The following is a 19,180-nucleotide window of genomic DNA, read 5'->3' as shown; positions in this document are numbered from 1 at the left end:
CACCCACTCAGTGCTGCGACACAGCTTTTCTCAACATCGGATGGCAGTGTAGGAGTCAGCTCTTTCCTTTCTCCCCCTTTATTTAGTTCTCTTTGTTACACACACACACATTCTCTATTTCTTCCTTCTTCCTCCATCATAACACCTCCATCCATCCAGGACACTGCTGAGTTGTGGCGCTGTCAGCCAGTGCCTGACGCACTCAGCTACTCTCATATGCGTCACCACTCTGGCCCAGCGCCACCGTCGTGCTGCTCCATGTCCTCCACATATACCTCTGTGGTCAGGGTCATAGGCCCGGGGCTTTACTGCATGGGGGGGGTATTCAAAAACGTCATGTTTGGGACAGGAACATCATCATACAGGAATATTTGAGATATCTCAAAGACAGAACTATAGATAATCTCTTTCATAGCCAAACCAACACTGTTTATAGTTAAATAACAAAAATGATATCCTAGATATTTTTCTTTTTTCAACAATCAATGAAAACAAATATTTTAGAAAGGGATCCTTCAAATGTATTTCTTAAGCTGGATGTTTTACCATGGAAAAATGATACAAATTCAATATTGTACATGCTGTTTCTAAATTACCGTAATTTTCGGACTATAAGGCGCACCTGAATATAAGCCGCAGCAGCTAAATTGAATGATGTGTACATATATAAGCCGCACTGGACTATAAGCCGCAGGTGTTTTAATGTTTAATTACCATAAGGGTTCGTGCACAGAGGAGATTGTCGGGAAAGAGATGGCTGTTTGAGGAAGCTCCCATTTATTAACATTTCAACAAACAAGTTGCATATTTGCATAACGTATTCAAGTGTTACCATTTAGTGCAATAGTAGCTACAGAACATGTGCTGTGTAAACTGTACTGTATCACATAGCGTTTCAGACACACAAACTTTTCAACTTTCAAACTTCAACGGTGCGCTCCCAGCGCACGTACCGGCAGTGATCTACAGCAGCGGTTTTCAACCAGTGGTACGGGGACAAACTGTCTCGCTCTCGTAATGTCTGTCTGTCTTGCTCTCGTTCTGTCTCTCGTACCACTCTCGGTTCCACTTTTACTTTTGCGCGCTACCTATCTCACTCTTTTCTGGCCTCCAGCTTTTCCTGCTGGAACCCGCCGCTTAAAGGTGGGGGTCCGCGGACCGGCCATAGAGCCCATAGAGTTAAAGGTGGTGGACTTTAACCTGTAAAATCCATAGATTTAGGAGGTCCCCTAGTGGCCGTTAGCTGTAAAAATCCATAGATTAGCCGCACCGTTATATAAGCCGCAGGGTCGAAAAATGGGAAAAAAGGCGCGGTTTATTGTCCGAAAATTACGGTACCTCAAATATTTTCCATATTTCTCCTATTTCTTGATCTATCAGCTGACATAAATACCAATGCACATATGTCTGCAATCCGCATAGCTAACATAAGCTAATAAAAAAGCTAGTCTAGCTTTGAACATTTTATTATTGTAATAATGGAAGAGGGGGTCAGACAGAAGGGAACATTGAAAGGAGTTTTTAAATTGTTTTATTCTGCATTTTGACAATTAAGTTCAAATGTATTTAGATGCGCCAATGCTAGAACCGGTAGTTAGATTTAGTCTCATAACAACTTCTCAACGTTTCAACTTAAATATTTCAATGTAATAATTATTTACATATATACATTCTATTTTAAGGGCTTTACTGGACTGATGAATATGCTTAATATTGGCTTACAACATTTGCTGCCTTTTATTTGAGTAAAAACACGTGGAAACCATAACCAACATAAGCCTAATAGTCCCCCACTAGAATACATTTTGTTATATAGGTCATATTATAGCTTGGTACACAGGTGAGGTTAGGAAAAGCGGAGCAGCAACCGCGGTAGTATGAGCTAAAAAAAGACTTGCATTAACATTTGTTGTTGCCACGGGATAACTAACAGTTATGTAACAACAGGACCCATAGAGATACCTCTGTAATGCTTTGTGCATGACTGGGACATTTCTCATTTTATTACATCCGCTGTTACTTGGAACATTGGAAGATGCCACTAAATTACTTTTTGCTCTGGGCATGTAAACCAAGAACAAACAGAGAACAAATGAGCCACAACAAAAGATTCATCTAAATTATTCACATCATAAATACTCTTTGCATTGGCTATGACTCGGGTGTTTTTACCACTTTAAAGACATATTTTTCCCAAATTAGAGGTAACGTCTGTGTTTAGCTTATTGAGAACTCAAACAAATAAGCCAAATGTCTAAAATGCACCATATGCTTTTGTGTAATTGCTGTTAAGCTGCCATATTCTGAATCCCGTATTGAAGACTGAAGATTCAACTTATTTTCATTACGTAGTACAGGTTCTATGTAACAAAACGGTTTCTCTGCATTTGACCCATCCTAGTGTTAGGAGCAGGGGGCTGCCATTATGTACGGCGCCCGGGGAGCAGTGTAGGGAACGGTGCCTTGCTCATGGACACCTCGGTAGCACTTGGTCTTTCCGGGACTTGAACTGGTGACATTCCAGTTGCCAAGCCAAGTCCCTATGGACTTCGCCAGCACCGTCCGTACAATTATGTTATTTAAAGGAGTTTGCACAGGACCACAAATACAGAACGCTTATCATGACGCTTTAAAGTTCTATTTGTAGATAATTGCATGACGCTAGGCAGAACATGTCAATAAAATATGTCCTTTTGAATACTTTTCTCTTAGTTATTGGCTTGTCCTGTGGTATTAGTACCTTAAACTAACCATTCTTTGATATACACTGAGCAGGTGGTATTTAGTGACTTATTATTGATTACAGACTCAACTATAAAAGCTTGATATCTTAAATGAGTTTGTTCAAACAAGTCCAGTTAGTTTAGTGTTTGAAATTCGTTTTATTTCTGTGTATAATTCAACTGTTCATCAGGCCCTAGAAGCATTCAGAAGCGTCTGCTTCCCACACAGTACATCAGTTGCTTTGCTCTAATGCTCTTCTTGTAAAAGAGTAGGATACACGCATTAAATCAGAGCAGATATGAGCATTGTCCTAAACGCAGTTAACAGCTTGTGAAACTGCTGCCTCTGCTCCCCCTTCCGCTCTCACTCTCCTTCATACTGTTCTGCTCAGCCCACCTGCATTATGCTCTCCCCACAGACTCACAACAACTAAGGTCCATAACGTATTGTCCCTCTACTGGGAGCCCTGAATAACTGCTGCCGTTTGTCCTCCCTGTAAAGTGAGGCTGCTTAGGAGTTGACAGGATTCTCTTTTGGAAATGTATAAATACAGCTAAAACAGTAGCGCCTTGAAATTTTTTACCTGATGTCAAATTTTCCGTGCCACATTATATGCCCAGAGAATTTACAATAGTTTTTAGTTTTTTTGTTATTTCCAGTTTTTCTGAAATGGATTACAACTGCATTTTGTAATGCAACCGTATGCTACTCATATTTTTATTTTTTAATGCTTTAATGTCAACAACAAATTATACCCAAGCATGTTAACAGTGTTTACATCCATCAATTCCGATATGATTATAGCCATGCAGGTGTTAGACTTTTTGACCATTAAACTGGAGTTTTTGTACGTTATAGAGAAAAACCTATAGAAACCAGGGGCTTTAATAGAAATACACTATTATATCTGGCTGCTGTTCTATGACCGATGTGTTTTTGTTTTTCTATATCTGGAATATTTGCAGTCCTGCTGTGTTTCCTTCACATTTTCATTTTGCCTTTCAACTATGATTGAAAAGCTTGTTGATCTCACACCATAGGTGGTCTCCTTGCCTTGTTCAATGTTAGTAACCCAAAACAATTTTTTCATACAATTTAAAGTTCAGATGACTAACGTTTAGCTGATCTGTTCAGGATTAAAGTAGAACCCCTCTTTGACTTGGTTGAAAAAAACATTTGTGGTCTCATCTTGTTCAAAGGTTCTTAATGTATGTATTTGTGTGTTTGTACACTATATACATTACACGGGTATATGATGTGGTCTGGATGAAAGTGGTTTCCTATTGTTATACCTTGGCAGGATATCAGAACCATCCACTTCCTGTGGTAGCCCAGAGCTGGACCACTGCAGTCATAAGAAGAAAGCACTCTTCTGACAAAAGACTGTTTGTGTGTGTGTTAGCTTACACCGAAGCTGATGCTAATGAAGATCTCTGCCAACTGTACAGCTGAGCAGATGTCTGTGCTCTCATATGGCTTACTCACGTGGTGATGTGATTCATTAAGATGCTCCACTTTGTTGAGAATATGATTAAATCCATCCTAAATGAATGTCAAAGCAGAGGAGCAGTGTTTGTCTGGGACCAAACTAACAAGCCCACAGTGCTAGATTTTGCACACACGGTTTGAAAATGAATGGATTAGTTGATTGACAGCAGGAACGGTGATCAGGCAAAACAAATAGTTTTAAAGACTTTAACATGGGCTCTATTGGTTAAAATATGTATGTATATCCTAGTTTCTTGAGTCTAAGTAAACATGTTAAAATGTATATAAAGATATTTAGTTTAATATGATATAAAATAGAGATAATTTCCGATAGTCAGCAGCACACTGAACCACTCTTTATTTACCTTTTCCAATTTCAAACTTTTTTAAATATAAATTACTCTCAGTGCTCACACATGACCACTCCATGTGATGTATGGTACGCACATCCATTTTTTATTTGTGTGTGGGCAACCATGTGCTGCATACATGTCATTGTGTTTTATCATCCTATAGCTCGCACATGATCCCTCTATTTCACCAGGGTTTATATGGATTCTAGGAAGTTTAAAATGTAAATCTCTAGAGAAGGAGTTGTTAAATAGGGTTCTTGGATAATGTAGTGCGCCTTATTAGAAATGAGTCATTCATTGCACCAAACCCACACAACTATTTATCTTTCTGTCTACGGAGACGTCATGCATTGAAGGTGTGCAAAGTACAAAAAGGATTTCTGTAATGGTCAAATACTACAAAGTGAAAAAAAGGAGGAAGAGTCATCATGACAACTCTTTGAAGATCTTCTTTTAACCTGGATTGTTATTTTTAGAGAATGGGGGATCAGTTGGCGTTGACATGGATAGTGCAGGTGTTTAATTAGGGGTTGCTTCCTGAACAAGTTGGCATCACAGCATCATTAAGGCCCCACGGTATTAGTAAGGTAAGAAATAAAACCGCAAGGAAGTGAACCTAACACAGAGTCATAGATTGTCAGTGAGTGAAGTCATTTAGCTGAAGGATGTTACTTTCTTGGCTCCTAATATCAGGGATGTGTCTCAGTTATACGCCTCAGTTGCAATTTTCCATTGCTGGCTTTTTTAACGGGCATCGATTGAACTTTTTGGGGCGAGTCTATTAGTTTATTTTATTAGTGTGACAGGATCTATCAGTCACAGAAAAGGAACCAAATCCATTTCAAATCCTAATTCGTTCCAGCTACCCTCCTGCAGAGTAGTTATTCCAAGATTTTGGACATGAGGATCAAAACCGCTATGAGCAACTAGTGACAACTTAGCTGTCTCTCTTCTATTTTTACCAAAGGTGATCACACAAAAGGAGCCCGCTTTATAGCAATCACCCAGTGCCTTAGAAAACAGGCCCTTTTTTTAGAGCCGAGGTCACATTGAACACGGAGAACACCAGCAGGTTTATCAAAGTCAGTCTGGGCGATAATGATGGTAGAGTTCTCCGCCATGCTCCATGGGATCCCTATCAGATGTCACTCTTACTTCTCTCATAATGACTCTTTGTCCAAGTGCGAAATTGGCTTGCTCCTTTGACATCCTAACACAGCACCGTGGCATTACAGCTCCAAAGAATAGCCAACAGTGTAAGTGCACCATTATTTCTTGGGTTTTGGACATGGTCTTTTAGCTTCAGCGAGAGCAAAGCTTTGATTTTCCAGCTGAATAAGATGTTGGTTACAAAGTGCAGATGTTCTTTTCTGACTACCGAGTTCAGTTGTATTCTTGTGTTGTTGTTGACCGAGTTGTTGATAGATGTTCTGTAAGGAACTAGAATGATGTCCACTGTTTATCTCTGCGGTTGGAAAGAACAACACGTCTGTGTCTTCTGTCAACCGTAGGTCCTCCCCTTTCGTGTTGCCTGCTCAATAGGCCATTGATCTGTGTGGCAGGGCATTGTACTGCGATTGCTTGTAACAAAAGAGCAATCTGCACAGCAGAAAAGAAGCTTTCTCTTGCACATAAAAGAAGTACAAAGACGTGTTTGCTAAGCCTGAACATAAATGGTAGTTGAAAGAAAATAGGCACTAAGAGGTAAAAGCACAATGGTGATGTGTGACATTTTTCCAAAACCTCAACAACAGAGTTATTCAAATTGGAGGTTAAACTCAGAATTGTCATGTTGTGGGTGGAATGTAATTGAACCTGACTAAATTGTTTTATGTCCAGCTTTTTATTTCTTACACCAAAGCTGTAATTCAGTATGTGTCACAATCAGATGGACTGTTAAAATCACCACACACCTTGAGAAGACTAGTACCAAGTCATTGTCTGATCTATTGTATCAAATTCTCCAGCTTTATTGTCCTTTGTTCATTAAAATTATTAACGCTCCAGATATGACATTTCCAGCAACTCGACTGGCTTGATGACAAGCGAGCTGCTTCAAACGTCACCTAAGGTGTTCATCAGATCCGGTGCAGGAGCGTAGCAAGGGTGCAAAATCTATTACTGTACATCATTGAGCTTTCCGCTCACAACATCACACTCTTCATGGGTGCATGCCTTGATTTTCATGGCTCAGTGTGCAAGCGTCGCTCATAGCTAGTGCGCATCATCTTCAAAGCACGTATCGATCTTCAAAACATTGATTTTACTCGATGATATGGCTCATCGACTATACGAGGTGAGAAGCTATTTTTGGTGGGTTCTGTTGTTGAACATACAAGTAAAGAACATTTTGGCAGCAGGATTTATTGTTTTTTGTAAGAACACCAAGAATAACAATTGCTGAAATTTTCTCAAAAAACACTCCCAAATGACATGTTTTGATCGCATAACATTTCACACTTTGTCGGTATGCCTATTAATTTGAAGCCTCCTGACATGGTGGCTCAGGTCACGAAGCAAACTCCTATAAATCCTCTGCAGTGGACTCCATTCCACAATCAGTGTCAATCTGAGGCTGGCCCAGTTCTCACACAATCATGCCCCACGGCTTATTCTATCTTTCCATCGACAAGCTTGATCCGTCCACCAGCGATCCAATCTACCCTGCTGTGTGGCTCCTGGCACACTGTGTTAGTCTGCGATGGGAGAGATAATAATTGAGTGCATGTTTGGGTTTTCTGAGCTCTGTGTGATTGAAATACAATGCAAGGGCTTGCTTTTATGTAGTGTTTTCTACTTTATGCAACAATCTTTGACTTATCTACTCCCAAAAATCCATCCACTGGCTTGGACTAGAATTCATGCATCCTCACAGTTTAGATGTTATTATTAGCTCACTTTACTCCAGTGGGAGGTTTTGATTCTGAGTATAAATCATTTGTTCCTCCTCTGCTGGCCTGTCGTGCTTTACAGCAGATCCGTCCGCACTCGAACAGGATTATGAAACAATCCCCCGATGACACGGACTCTGCTGGCCAGTGATGCCGCCCCCTCCCCCCGCTCATTTCAGCTCCATCCACTGTGGCTAATTCTGCCTGCCTGCTCCCTTGGGCGTAATTGATCCTCATATCATTAAGCGTATGTGAATCTATCGTGGGGAAACGCCCACTGTTTTCCTTCTCGCTCATTGAAGCATAGAGCCCAGTGAGCTCTACCACAGGACTCTCTGCATGCAACAATGGCTGTAATGTCAAATACATTGTTTTCTGCATGCGCAGGCCTTGGAAATATAAGTTTAGTCTAAGAATGGGGAGCCGGAAGACGTGGAGTGTGTCTGAGCGGTCCTCCTTCCTCACCATAAGTAGCCGCTTGGTCCCAAAGAAGAAGGGTGCGGAGGGTCTCTGTGTGAGCAGCATGCTGGGGGTCCTGCGGGCCGACAGCTGGCTGATCCCAGAGGAGGAGATGGACTTTCTGTTGACGCCTTCGACACCCTTCCAGAACTACAGAGCCCACTCCTTATCTTTCTCTTTCTGCCCTTCCTCTGCAGATGGCGGGAGCGAGGACTTGGCAGACCCCCGCTCGCCCGGTCTAGACCCTCACCTGAGCCACATCGGCCAAGGTAAGAAAACTGAAATCTGTTTTTTTATGTAATTTTTTTAATATATTAGTAACAGCAGCATCATAAAAGTTAATAAGGGATATATGCAATAATGGTTCATTTACTAAATTAACCAACTAACTATTTTCTATGTGACAAACCGCAAGAACTCTCACAGTGTAAACACTACAACTGAACCCACAATAGTGAATCACTTCAAAATGACATGGAGAAAAAGACATTGAATATAAATATATATATTACAAGAATAGAAGAAAATCACAGCACGTATTAAACCCCAAAGAGGCTACATCAGTTCAGCCTCAGGGCATCTCCTTAATGACCACAATTGTTAATCAGATAATGGAGATGTCATACATCATCATTTTGTAACAAATATCAAAATAGAAATGTTCCGAGCTTTATAACCTTAAAAATGAAATGAAGTATAGGGCAGCAAAACAAAGTATATCAATTATTTGGAAATGTAATCACTAACCTTCAGAAGAACAATTGTGGAGAGAAAAGAAAGTCATATTTAAACTGGGAAAAATGATATCCCATGTTAATATGTTACTCTTTACATTTCAAGGGTATAGTTATTGTAAATTGTAATCCCTGTAATGATGCTGTAAGATGTCCTTTTTGTTGTTCTGTTTATGTTTTTATGTTTCATGTGGAACCTGCTTGAGCAGGTCTCCCTTGAAAAAGAGATCAATGATCTCAATGGGATACACCCGGATAAATAAAGGTTTGAAATGAAATGAAATGAAGGGAAATGGGGAACATTTCCCAACCAATATACAGCCCCTCTATTTTTTTATGTAGAAAAAAATCTATTTTTGTAAGTTATATTTCTGCAAGGTAGCTGTATGTGTGCCACGGTGTTGAGTGGGATTGGAATGGGTTAATGTTTTAATATTGAGCGTGTTGACAGGAAAATAAAAAATTCAATAATGAAAACCTGTTTTCCAAAAAAAGAAAAGAAAAAAGTTATTGGTAGTAATATGAGCTTTGCCCCTCATGAAATATAGTATTGCCTGCAAAAGCCATCTGAGCACCTCACCAAAACTTGTCTATTTTGTTGCTTATCCCGCTGTGTGCTGAGCCGTAACCAGGAGCAGAGATTCTAGGAAACAGCGTGCGCGCTCTTTGCCACCTTTACCTTCTCATTTCATGTAATACCTCTCTCTGGGCGCTCTCTTTCCAGACTCCATTTCTTCTCTCTTAATGTTTCCAGAGCAGAAACCCATGGAGGCCTTGTTTGCCAGTTGTATTTTATATTATGGCAGAGAACTTTACGACTACTGGAAACAAAGTTACGAGGAGGGAACTGTATTAATTTTATTTTCCTGCCTGTAAATCTGAGTTACCTCTAGGGGAAAGGTGTTTATCAACAAGGGGAATATGAGTGCTTGGCAGGAAATGTTTTTGGGCAATTATAATTTCACGTCGCCTTTTTTTCCCTCCCCTTCTTCCTGCATGTTTTGAGTCAAACACTTCCTTGAGTATCTATTTGCATTTATTTGTATGCAATAATTGGCCCTTAAACATGTCTCTTTTCAAAGTCTAAAATAAAACACCGCCATCGCTTCCTTCATTTGAATTCACCACTAAGGTGTGACTCCCTCTCATCCTTGAACATCACTGTTTGCATGAGTCAAGATTGCGTACCAATAAGTGCTTGATTTGGTACTTTCTTAAAAGGTATATTACGTAACATTGTCAAAATAAAAAAATGTTATACCCAAGGAAATATGTCATTTTGATCTACTGTACAACCCAGTTGCATGTGGTAACCTGTTATGGCTTCACCCCCCTTTTGTGCATTTGTCAACATCGTAGTTGTCTGCCAGAAACTGATACATTAACTTTTTATCTCATTTTCAACCACATTTAGAATATACACTTTTAAGATATGGTCATGTTTAACTAATTATCTAACCAGATAAAGCATCTTTGTCATTGGACTACATTTAATTTAGAGTTTTAAGAGAAACTAGCTACGCAAACATTAGCTGCAGGCAAACGGCATCTGAAAAACACTGATATTTTTACATAAAACTGCTTTATCAGTTATGTTCTACCAGTTTTAATCATCAGATCTGTTCGTTTCAGAGATAAGGAGACCTCTAGAAATATGTTCAGGCTCCTTGTCAAAACGTTGAACAATGAAAAAATCTCAACTGGGAGAAACACACTCAAATGTTAAACGACCGTTATCCAATGCTACTTGACGATCCCACTAACCATCATATATAGTATCACTTTAGATTTTAGGGTTATTCATTTCAATGAAGATTACTTACATTTCCTTACCTTAATGAATAAATAATGTATGCTTGTTCGGAATACCAAGTCCCCCTTTGGTATTCACGGTAGGCTCTGCATGCATGAGGAGAATTTCCATGCTCGGGGATGTAACCGCTGCTCCGGCTTTTGTTTTTTGCTTCTGCACTGACATTCCCAGTGAATGGATGGACTACATCCAGCACTTCTGGAGCCACAGATAGTCGTGTGTGTGCGTTTGTTCTTTCTATACTAGTGTATTTGCATTAAAACAACTGGCCCCATCCTAACCGTCAGACAGGCTTCCTCTGGGACTTGTCACGGATTAGTTTCTGATAATGGCTTCTTGTCTCAGTCTCTTGACCAGTTGGTTTTACAGCTCCGTCTGCAGGGACATGAGCCAGAGCTGATTCACAAAATGGATGTTGTGTTTGCAGACAGCTGGCTGATGGGACGTTTAGTGTCTGAAAAAAGTTCAAGCCCTAATTTTTGGTTTTGGAAGAAAGGGATTACAATTAAAATGGGTGGGGTAAGTGATAGAGATGGGTTGTTGTGCTCCGTCTGTAATTACAGCTCATTGTGAAAGCTTTTTTTTTGTGAATTAAAAGTGCTTTGGTGATCATTACTGGGCTCTTTTTCTAGTTTATTTAAACATATGTCAGATGGTTAGAGAATCCTCCTTTGTTTATTAAAATGATTGGGTATTGTGTTACCACGAGGCCCAGAGAGCTCCGGTTGGCAGTGGTTTATTACAGTGACTGTGAGCGGCACGTGTTGCCTTCAGGGCTGTTCTCTCTACTGGGTCACGCCAATCTTTTTACACCCGATACTGATGACGCAATGCAGGGTTCTGCCAGAGTATTCATATCCACACATTTGTTTATGTTCCAAGTTGCTTCAGTTTGTTCAATGTGAATTTTCTAATTTGTTTTCCGATATCTTATAGACAAAAAAACAATCGATTGAAAAAATCTCTAATAATGGAATATTGTAGCCCAAAACACAACCTCTGTGAATCATAGAGTAAAATATCTTGAAAATCACAGGCATGGGGTAATATATAAAAAACAAATCTGGTCAAAAATAATTACAATAGTTGATATTATACCGATAATCATCCAAATGGCCCTAACACATCAAACTAGAGTAACTTACATACAGTTTATTTAGAAATATGTTAAAGAGGCCCTGCTATGATCATTTATAAGGTTCATATTTGGATTTAGATTTGTTTTTCTCTAAAAAAGACATTTCACCTGAAACAAGGTGAAAAGGTTGGTTCCTTGGTTAACTACTAAGAGATGGAACATCCCTTTAGCGCAAATGTTACATAGTGATGTCACTATGTTATGGAAGTAAACAAATGTCTACAATGGAGGCATTTAAGGCAGAGTGTGTGTGTGTGGGAGAGAAACTCCCTCTGGTGTTGACTCTGGGATTTGAGCCTTTGCAGACCTCTTACCTGCCCATAAACCTATATAACACACTACAGGAGAGGGAAACCCAAAAAGACATAATAGGGCCTCTTTAACTATTAATCTGATTATGGCAATTCACTAAGTATCAGCAGAATATCTCATGTTAATCTTATTAATACATGATAAATCAAGGCAGAAGGATATTGAAAAGTCTACATCAGTGACATTATACCTAAATATTATATATCAGTTCTTAACATAGTTAAACGAAGTGAAGTCTCTGTGCTTTTTTGCAGACACTTACTCCCAACAGTGTCAGACTGTTAGAGCAGAGTGAAGCATCTCATCGTGTTCTCCCTCCCATCCTGCAGGTGGCAGCTTAGACAGCGACTGTGCCTTTGAAGGAGACTACGCTGTGCCGCGGATCTCCATGACCGAGGGCATGCAGCACATTCGCATAATGGAGGGCGTGTCCCGCTCGCTGCCCTCCTCCCCGCTGCTCACCCACCAGACCATCAGTGTCAGGCTGCAGCCCGTGAAGAAGCTCACAGGTAAAACCCCTGCACTGAACTCATAAAGAGTGCAAGATTTGAATTAGCCTTGTCACATTTGCACGAAAGAAAATCCTACAGCCGACAGAAATGTGTGCTAAACCTGGTTTAAATTAGTCTTGTTCGCACATCCTCGTCTGTAGCTGTCCTCCCCTATGGACTCATTGTTCTAATACAGCTTCCCTTAACCCTTCACTGTCCCACTGTAAGCATAGACTCTAATCCCAAATCACACACAGGAAATTAAGCATATTTTGGTAAGGAAAATAAGGGGGAGAGGACTTGATACTCCCCTTGAGGGTTGTCAATAATCAGAAATCAGTCACCCACTTAATTTGCAAATAAGAAGAAGAAACGCCAGGCTCAGTCGTGTTACAATTTTGAATTCTTGTTATCACTAAAGGACTGGGAGCTGTGGCCTCCTTTTGTCCCTCTTCATCTCCCACCACTTATCGCCTCTTTCCACACTGAGGTCCCTCTCTGTCTCCCCATTACCTGGATTACGAGGCTGTGTCATGTTCCTTCTGCTTTCATTTTGGAGGTGGATGGCGGCGGGTTTTGGTACACAGGGCACGTGGTCATCCAAAGCTCGCTCACTGCTGCTGTGCTGGATTTCAAAATGAAATATTGACATTGCCGCTTCACCCAATATCAGCAGTGAAGGAGAATAGCAGTGGGTGTGCAGGACTTGATTCAGGAGTCGCCACTAGGGTGCACCAGCCTCTCAGCTACACCGCATCATAAACCATTTCTGACCTGCCGCGGGGAATCATTAATTTTGGCATCACACAGAATGATTTATAGTCTCTCACGGGTCATTTAAAGTGTGGGTTTTGCAAGAGGAAACTCAACCAACACTGATTTCATTCTACCTGGGTGTGCCTCACCACAGCCAGAGAGCTCTGTGTGTGGCAGGATCCTGCAGATTTTTAGAGACTTTCTTAGACCTAGCCCATTTTTGTATTCCTCGCTTTGCTTCTCCCTGCTGTTTGAGAATCCATCTTTTCTCCATTAGTATTTTGCCTTAACTTCATATTTTGTGCCAACCTAATTTTATGTGTCTACACTTCCATCTGCGTGAGTCAAAGGGATGTTTTTAGATTGTCAGCGTGTATGTGAATCTGTAAATGTGTGTGTGTGTTGATGGCTGTCACAGAGGAACATGTTTAGCTTGATTACTGACAGCTGCCTTATTTGTTCTATTCTTATTTCACGGCTGACAGAGGGAGAGGTTTGTTTGCAGTTTTGTCAAACGTGTCATCCCTCTGCTTGTTATATTTTGTCAGTCAGGTGCCTCTAGTTGCGAAGGCTGCATTTGTATTTTTAGATTTTTTTATCTTGGGAATTAGGAATCCTCTTATTTCAGGTTTGTGTGATTTGTTATTCCTCTGCATAATTGTTCCACGTACACTTTGCGCGCATGACAGTGAGATACATGTATTTGCCAGGATTAGCCCGTCACTGTGGTAATCCACCCGGATTTATGTCTCTGTCACATCACCTATTGTGTTTTATATAGTATTCTGTTATTAATAATTAGGCCTTTGACAAAAGACAACATAAAACTGCTATTTTTTACAGCCAGTGTGGCCCCACAGAACTCAAATCTGCTAGTCATAAAAAATGAGTGGCTCTAGGGCAGCTACTAACTTTTATCAATCAATCAATCATATTTTATTAGCCCAATAACACGTTTGTCTCAGGAGGCTTTACCGAGTGAACAGCATGCAACACCCCTTTTAGACCCCTGCAGCACACAAGAAAAAGCTCCGTTCTGTCCATTAATCAGCCAAATATATTCTCGATCATAGCTTGGTATATAACATTTCAGAAAATGTGTGAAAAATGTCAATGCCAGTTACTCAAAGTCCAAGGTGGTGTACCCGAAAAACAAAGATATTCACTTTATGATATGATATTTACGATATAAAACAGAGAAAATAACTAAATCTACGTATTGGAGAGGATAAAACAAACAACAAAATTAGTTGCATCTCTAACCGGCTCTAGGGCAGGGCTTCTCAAACTCCGGATCAAGGTCCGGATCCGGACCGAACTACAAATCAATCCGGACCAAACCCTGTGTCCCATTATTATAAAACAAATGTAAAAAAATTCTGATTCTGATGTAAATTAAAGTGGACCTATTATGCTATATTGGAAACATATATTGTAGGGCCATACCTCTACAAAACATGTCTGGGAAGTCTTTTGCTTAAAATACCAAACAGTTCACCCATTTTAGCCATCCCTCATACTGCTCATACCCCTCTTTTGCAGCCCTGTTAGAGAATCGCGGTTTTTGGGTCCTTAGCTTAAAAAAAAAAAAAAGAGGAGGCAGAGCTAATGCCTGATCAGAATTCTACCGGAGATAAAGTTAAATTCTGCTGTGATAAAATGCCATCCTGTTCTAAACCACATCAAAGATTATTTCTGAAACAGTATGGAGCTCAAATGCTTTTTCTCTTGCGGGTTTATCACAAGGTGAGTTCTTTTTTTATTTCCTGCTTTTTAAACACATGTGCTCTCCAGTACAGGTTAGCTCTGAGTGTTAGCGAGGCTTGCTAGACGAGATTACGTCCAAAACACGTCAGGCATTGTTTCTGATAGCAATTTTCTGTGGGTCCGCTGCCAATTTGACATCAGATCGGCAGCAAATCTGTACCCGCTCGTTGTACCCCTGCTTTTAAAAGATTTGGGTACGGAGGAAAAGAGAGGGTTTTATTGTCTGACGCTGCGTGAGTTCCCCGACGCACCGGGGACACATCTTGTATGTATAAAAGACATCACAAAGTGTATTTTGCATGATAGGTCCCCTTTAATGTATACTTTATTGTGTCTGACGCGTTGTGAGAATGAACGTTCATATATATTTACTTGTGTGCACGAGTGTGACACGCATTGCAGTTAACCGCAAGTTTGCCTTGACTTTCTAATGCTTCTAATGCCATCTTTACTGGCATTGATCCGGACCATTGACCTTGTATAAAATTCACAAGTGGACCTTTAACAAAAAAGTTTGAGTACCCCTGCTCTAGGGCATGGCAAAATATCAATATCTTTGTGTTAGGTCATAAAAATGGTGATATCTGCAATCTTATTTCTCTACAGCCCTATTGGCTCCATTACAAACCTGAGTTATTCTTTGGTTATTCCTCAGATTGCATATCAAAATGTAATTTCATGACTTATAGGAGGTGACCCTCTCTCACATAAACACGTCTGGCTCTAAAACAACACGTACAAAAATGTCCCCAAGTACCCCCAGGTCCCTCAAGTCCTCAAAAAGTCTGCGCTCAAGTGCCATTGAGCACCAGATTGTACTCCGCCTCAACCACCCCGGCTTTCTCACCCTTTAATTAATTCAACTCAGTGCCACATCCTGCACAGCTTGACAGTAGCGAGCGTGTGTGCTGCGTCAGAGGGCAGAAACCCCTCCCATGGCAGAGGTGGGAGAAAGAGAGGTGGCATATGAGCACATTAGAGAGCAAACAGCAGCAGGTCTAAAAGGCTGCAGCACTTTGATCCACCCCCCCGTCCCCTCCCCCTCAACCAATCTCCCGTGGTTCCTCCACCAACCACAGTCTCTCCTCACCCTCCTGTGGCAAAGTGCCGGTGCTGGTGAGGACTTGAGTTATTCAACCTCAAGGCTCTGATGGAATGAAAATGCTATGAAAGCGCTGACCTTTTTAGAGAATCATTGAGTTTCTGATTTAATCCCCTCGGCCTGCATGAAGACTCTCAAGGGGGCCCTCAGTGCTCGAGGGGTCAACTTGACAAATAGGTTGGCGAGGAGACAGGAGGCATTCTGTACCGTGTCATTGCAGCTGACGGGGTCACAGGTTGGAAAATCCGTATTTTATATATGGACAGTAAACTATCTTAAACCAGTTACTCTGTTTGACTGTATTGTCTGATATGTATGTAAAGAGACAAAGGAGTAGTCATGCCTACGGGAATGGAATAAGTAGGTTCCAGTGACACTGACCGATACTCAAATGAACAAAATATAGTACCTGATAGTGTTTTTCCATAGACACATAACCTGCGCCAAATGAGATACTTCTATAATACAATACATACAGTACAAATAAAACAGAGTTAATACAACGTATAGACTTTATTTTATATAGATTAACATAACATATAAGATAACACTACATTCTAAACAGTTCAATAAATTCTGAGTAAAATAGACCTTTTTATTTGAATTGGCTTATTGTCATTACAACGGTGTGGAGAGATTGTATGTATGTATGTATATTTAAGCAATAGCTCACGACAGGCCGTGGTATATGCTCATTATATCACAGCTAAGGGGCGTGGTTCGGCCCGACGCGAACCAAGTTTGCTTTTCAGCCCAACGGTGTAATGTTTTTCTCAGACGCGGAGGGATACTGACTTGTTGTGAAAAGTAACTTACAATTCTACCCGTGGTATACGCTCAGTATATCACGGCTAAGAACCAATCAGATTGCTTGATTTGACTTGTCCGTTTTATAAATATATATATATATATATACCATACATATACCAAAAAGAGTATATATATATATTCAACCTTTGAAAGTAGATTTGTTTTGCCAACATAATTGGACAAAAAACTCAAGGTCCATTGACTAGCCTTGTCCAACTGAAAAGCTTAAATGTATTATGTAAAAATGTACGTTTCCATCAGGTTTAATAAAACTGAACTAACAATAATATTTGAATACTTTATTAAACCCCTGGGAAAAGTTTCTTTTAATCCCCCTGCCTTCCAGAGAGGTCAGCCTAACAGTCAGGGGAGAGTTTTTGTGTGTCCAGCAGCAGTGCATAGTTATTTAGTAAATTTACTCAATTACTGAACTAGTAGTACAATTTCGAGGTACTTTAACTTAAGTATTTAAATGTGCTGCTACTGTATACTTGTATTGCATAGGAAAATGTGTTCTTTTAACTTTTTTACAGTTATTTAGGAGTCAAGTTACTTTTTAAATTAAGATTTTACAACCAATCAATTGATCAGATTATAAAATATGATCCATTATTATACATCAAACCATAAAAGTTGACTGAAGTAGTTAAAGTTATCTACAATGTGATTCATGACATTACAAACATTAAACAAACATTAAATGTAAAATGTTTTTGTGGTATTGTTATTTTTTATACAGTAAAAGTTTTTTCTAAGATTTTGTAGAACTCTTAGTGTCTTTAAAGATTGTGATTTCTACATAATTCATTAATGTTCACTTTTCCCAAGTCATGATATCATTTCTGCTTCCTTTTGTGCTCATGAAATCAGAAGTTCTCAGCTAGTTTCAGATATGCAACATTCCTTCATCTAGATGCATTTTTCACAGATCCTCCGGACTGCTCAGTGTACATTGTCTATATTTAGCGCGCTGTTATCTAAGACCATGAGTGGCGATGATTGCTCATTCTCTCTGTGATATCTGCGCGGCTGATAGTTATGAGTTGTAATCACTGATTGCTTATTTGTTCCTTAATAAACCCCTCACTCAAGTGTCGGCTCGCCAGAGACCATCGCCCCATCTGATTGATTGTTCCCGCTCCACTCTGCTACATTTAAAGGGAATTATTTCAACATCCCTCCCCAGATTACACTGCTTTCCCCTAATTAATGGCAGCAATCAATACAATTACTCACTCCCCATGGATTGCCACATAAAGGTAGAACATTGCATTTGGCCTTAAAACCTGAGAATCTGCTTGATTTAATTACAACGCCTTATTTTTCTCTCTGTCTCGCTGCGATTATCACAGTAATATGAGTAAATCTAAAATCTATTGTCTCCCTGGTGCTTACAGTAATGGACTGATACTGTATGTGAATAAGTGGCACTAGTAAAGATTATTTGTAAATGGCCACATGATTCCTGCATAAAAAACGCTCAGCAACCGCACAGTGTGCTGAACTGCTGAGTCAGGTTTTACAGCTCATTGTGTGGATTGTCTTAAAGGATCCACATTACAACAGAGCTCTGTTAAATGTGCCTGTGTAATTGTTTGGTGGTATTAAGCATCCAATTGGAGATGACAGGATCACTTGTTGGCATATTTCTCGCACAGATACAATTGACTATAATAAGGTTTTATTCTGCTTTATAGCCCTCAGCTAAAACTCGTGTTCAAGGACATTATTTGGGGATTTACAAAAGCGACGTCTGGAGAAATGAAAGGTATCATTACCTGAATTAAACTCCTAACTAAATGCTTCATACGTTTTTAGAGATATTTAATGGACAGTAGGAGCGGAGGTACCCAATAATGGAATGAGTTGCTACATCCAGACCTTTTTTTCCTTATTTTCTCACAAAATCAAACAATCACAGCATCTCAAGTGAATGTCAAGTGTGAGGATTAGCTTTTTTTTTGGTGTTATTGCATGGTAAACTTTAGGGATGTAACAATACCAAAAACTCACGGTACGATAATATCGCGATTAAAAAGTCCACGGTACGATATTTATCGCGATATTGAAAAATAAAGAAAGAAAATGTGAATTTTATTTTATTATTTTTTTGACTTGGATTTTTTTTCTTTATTAAATAATACATCTGATTTGTACAGCATTTGAGTAGCATAGTAGTATTTTAAAGTGTCAACAATATAATAATCAGACCCTGCAATAGAATACATCAAGTTTCACTTCAGTTTTTCAAGTAACTCAACTCTAACTCACTAACTCACTCACTCAGCATCATCAAGGTTATCTTTTAGGAATATGAGCATGTCCACATTTCCAGGTAGAAG

At 39.8% G+C, this 19,180-nt stretch overlaps 1 protein-coding gene across 12 annotated transcripts in view; it reads left to right on the top strand.

Annotated features, from left to right (window-relative positions):
* Nucleotides 1-19,180, top strand: part of tanc2b (tetratricopeptide repeat, ankyrin repeat and coiled-coil containing 2b) — a 167,293-nt gene that overhangs the window by 76,483 nt on the left and 71,630 nt on the right. For all 12 annotated transcript variants that reach the window (XM_079658089.1, XM_079658088.1, XM_079658086.1 and 9 more), the window contains 2 exons: nt 8,113-8,184; nt 12,242-12,421. In XM_079658089.1, the coding sequence (XP_079514215.1) occupies nt 8,113-8,184; nt 12,242-12,421 (252 nt within the window). The remainder of the gene's footprint in view (nt 1-8,112; nt 8,185-12,241; nt 12,422-19,180) is intronic.

The sequence above is a fragment of the Notothenia rossii genome (genome assembly GCF_949606895.1).
Source record: "Notothenia rossii genome assembly, chromosome: 11".
NCBI lineage: Eukaryota > Metazoa > Chordata > Actinopteri > Perciformes > Nototheniidae > Notothenia > Notothenia rossii.
Note: the sequence above shows the minus strand (reverse complement) of the source record. Positions and strands in the feature narration are given on the sequence as shown.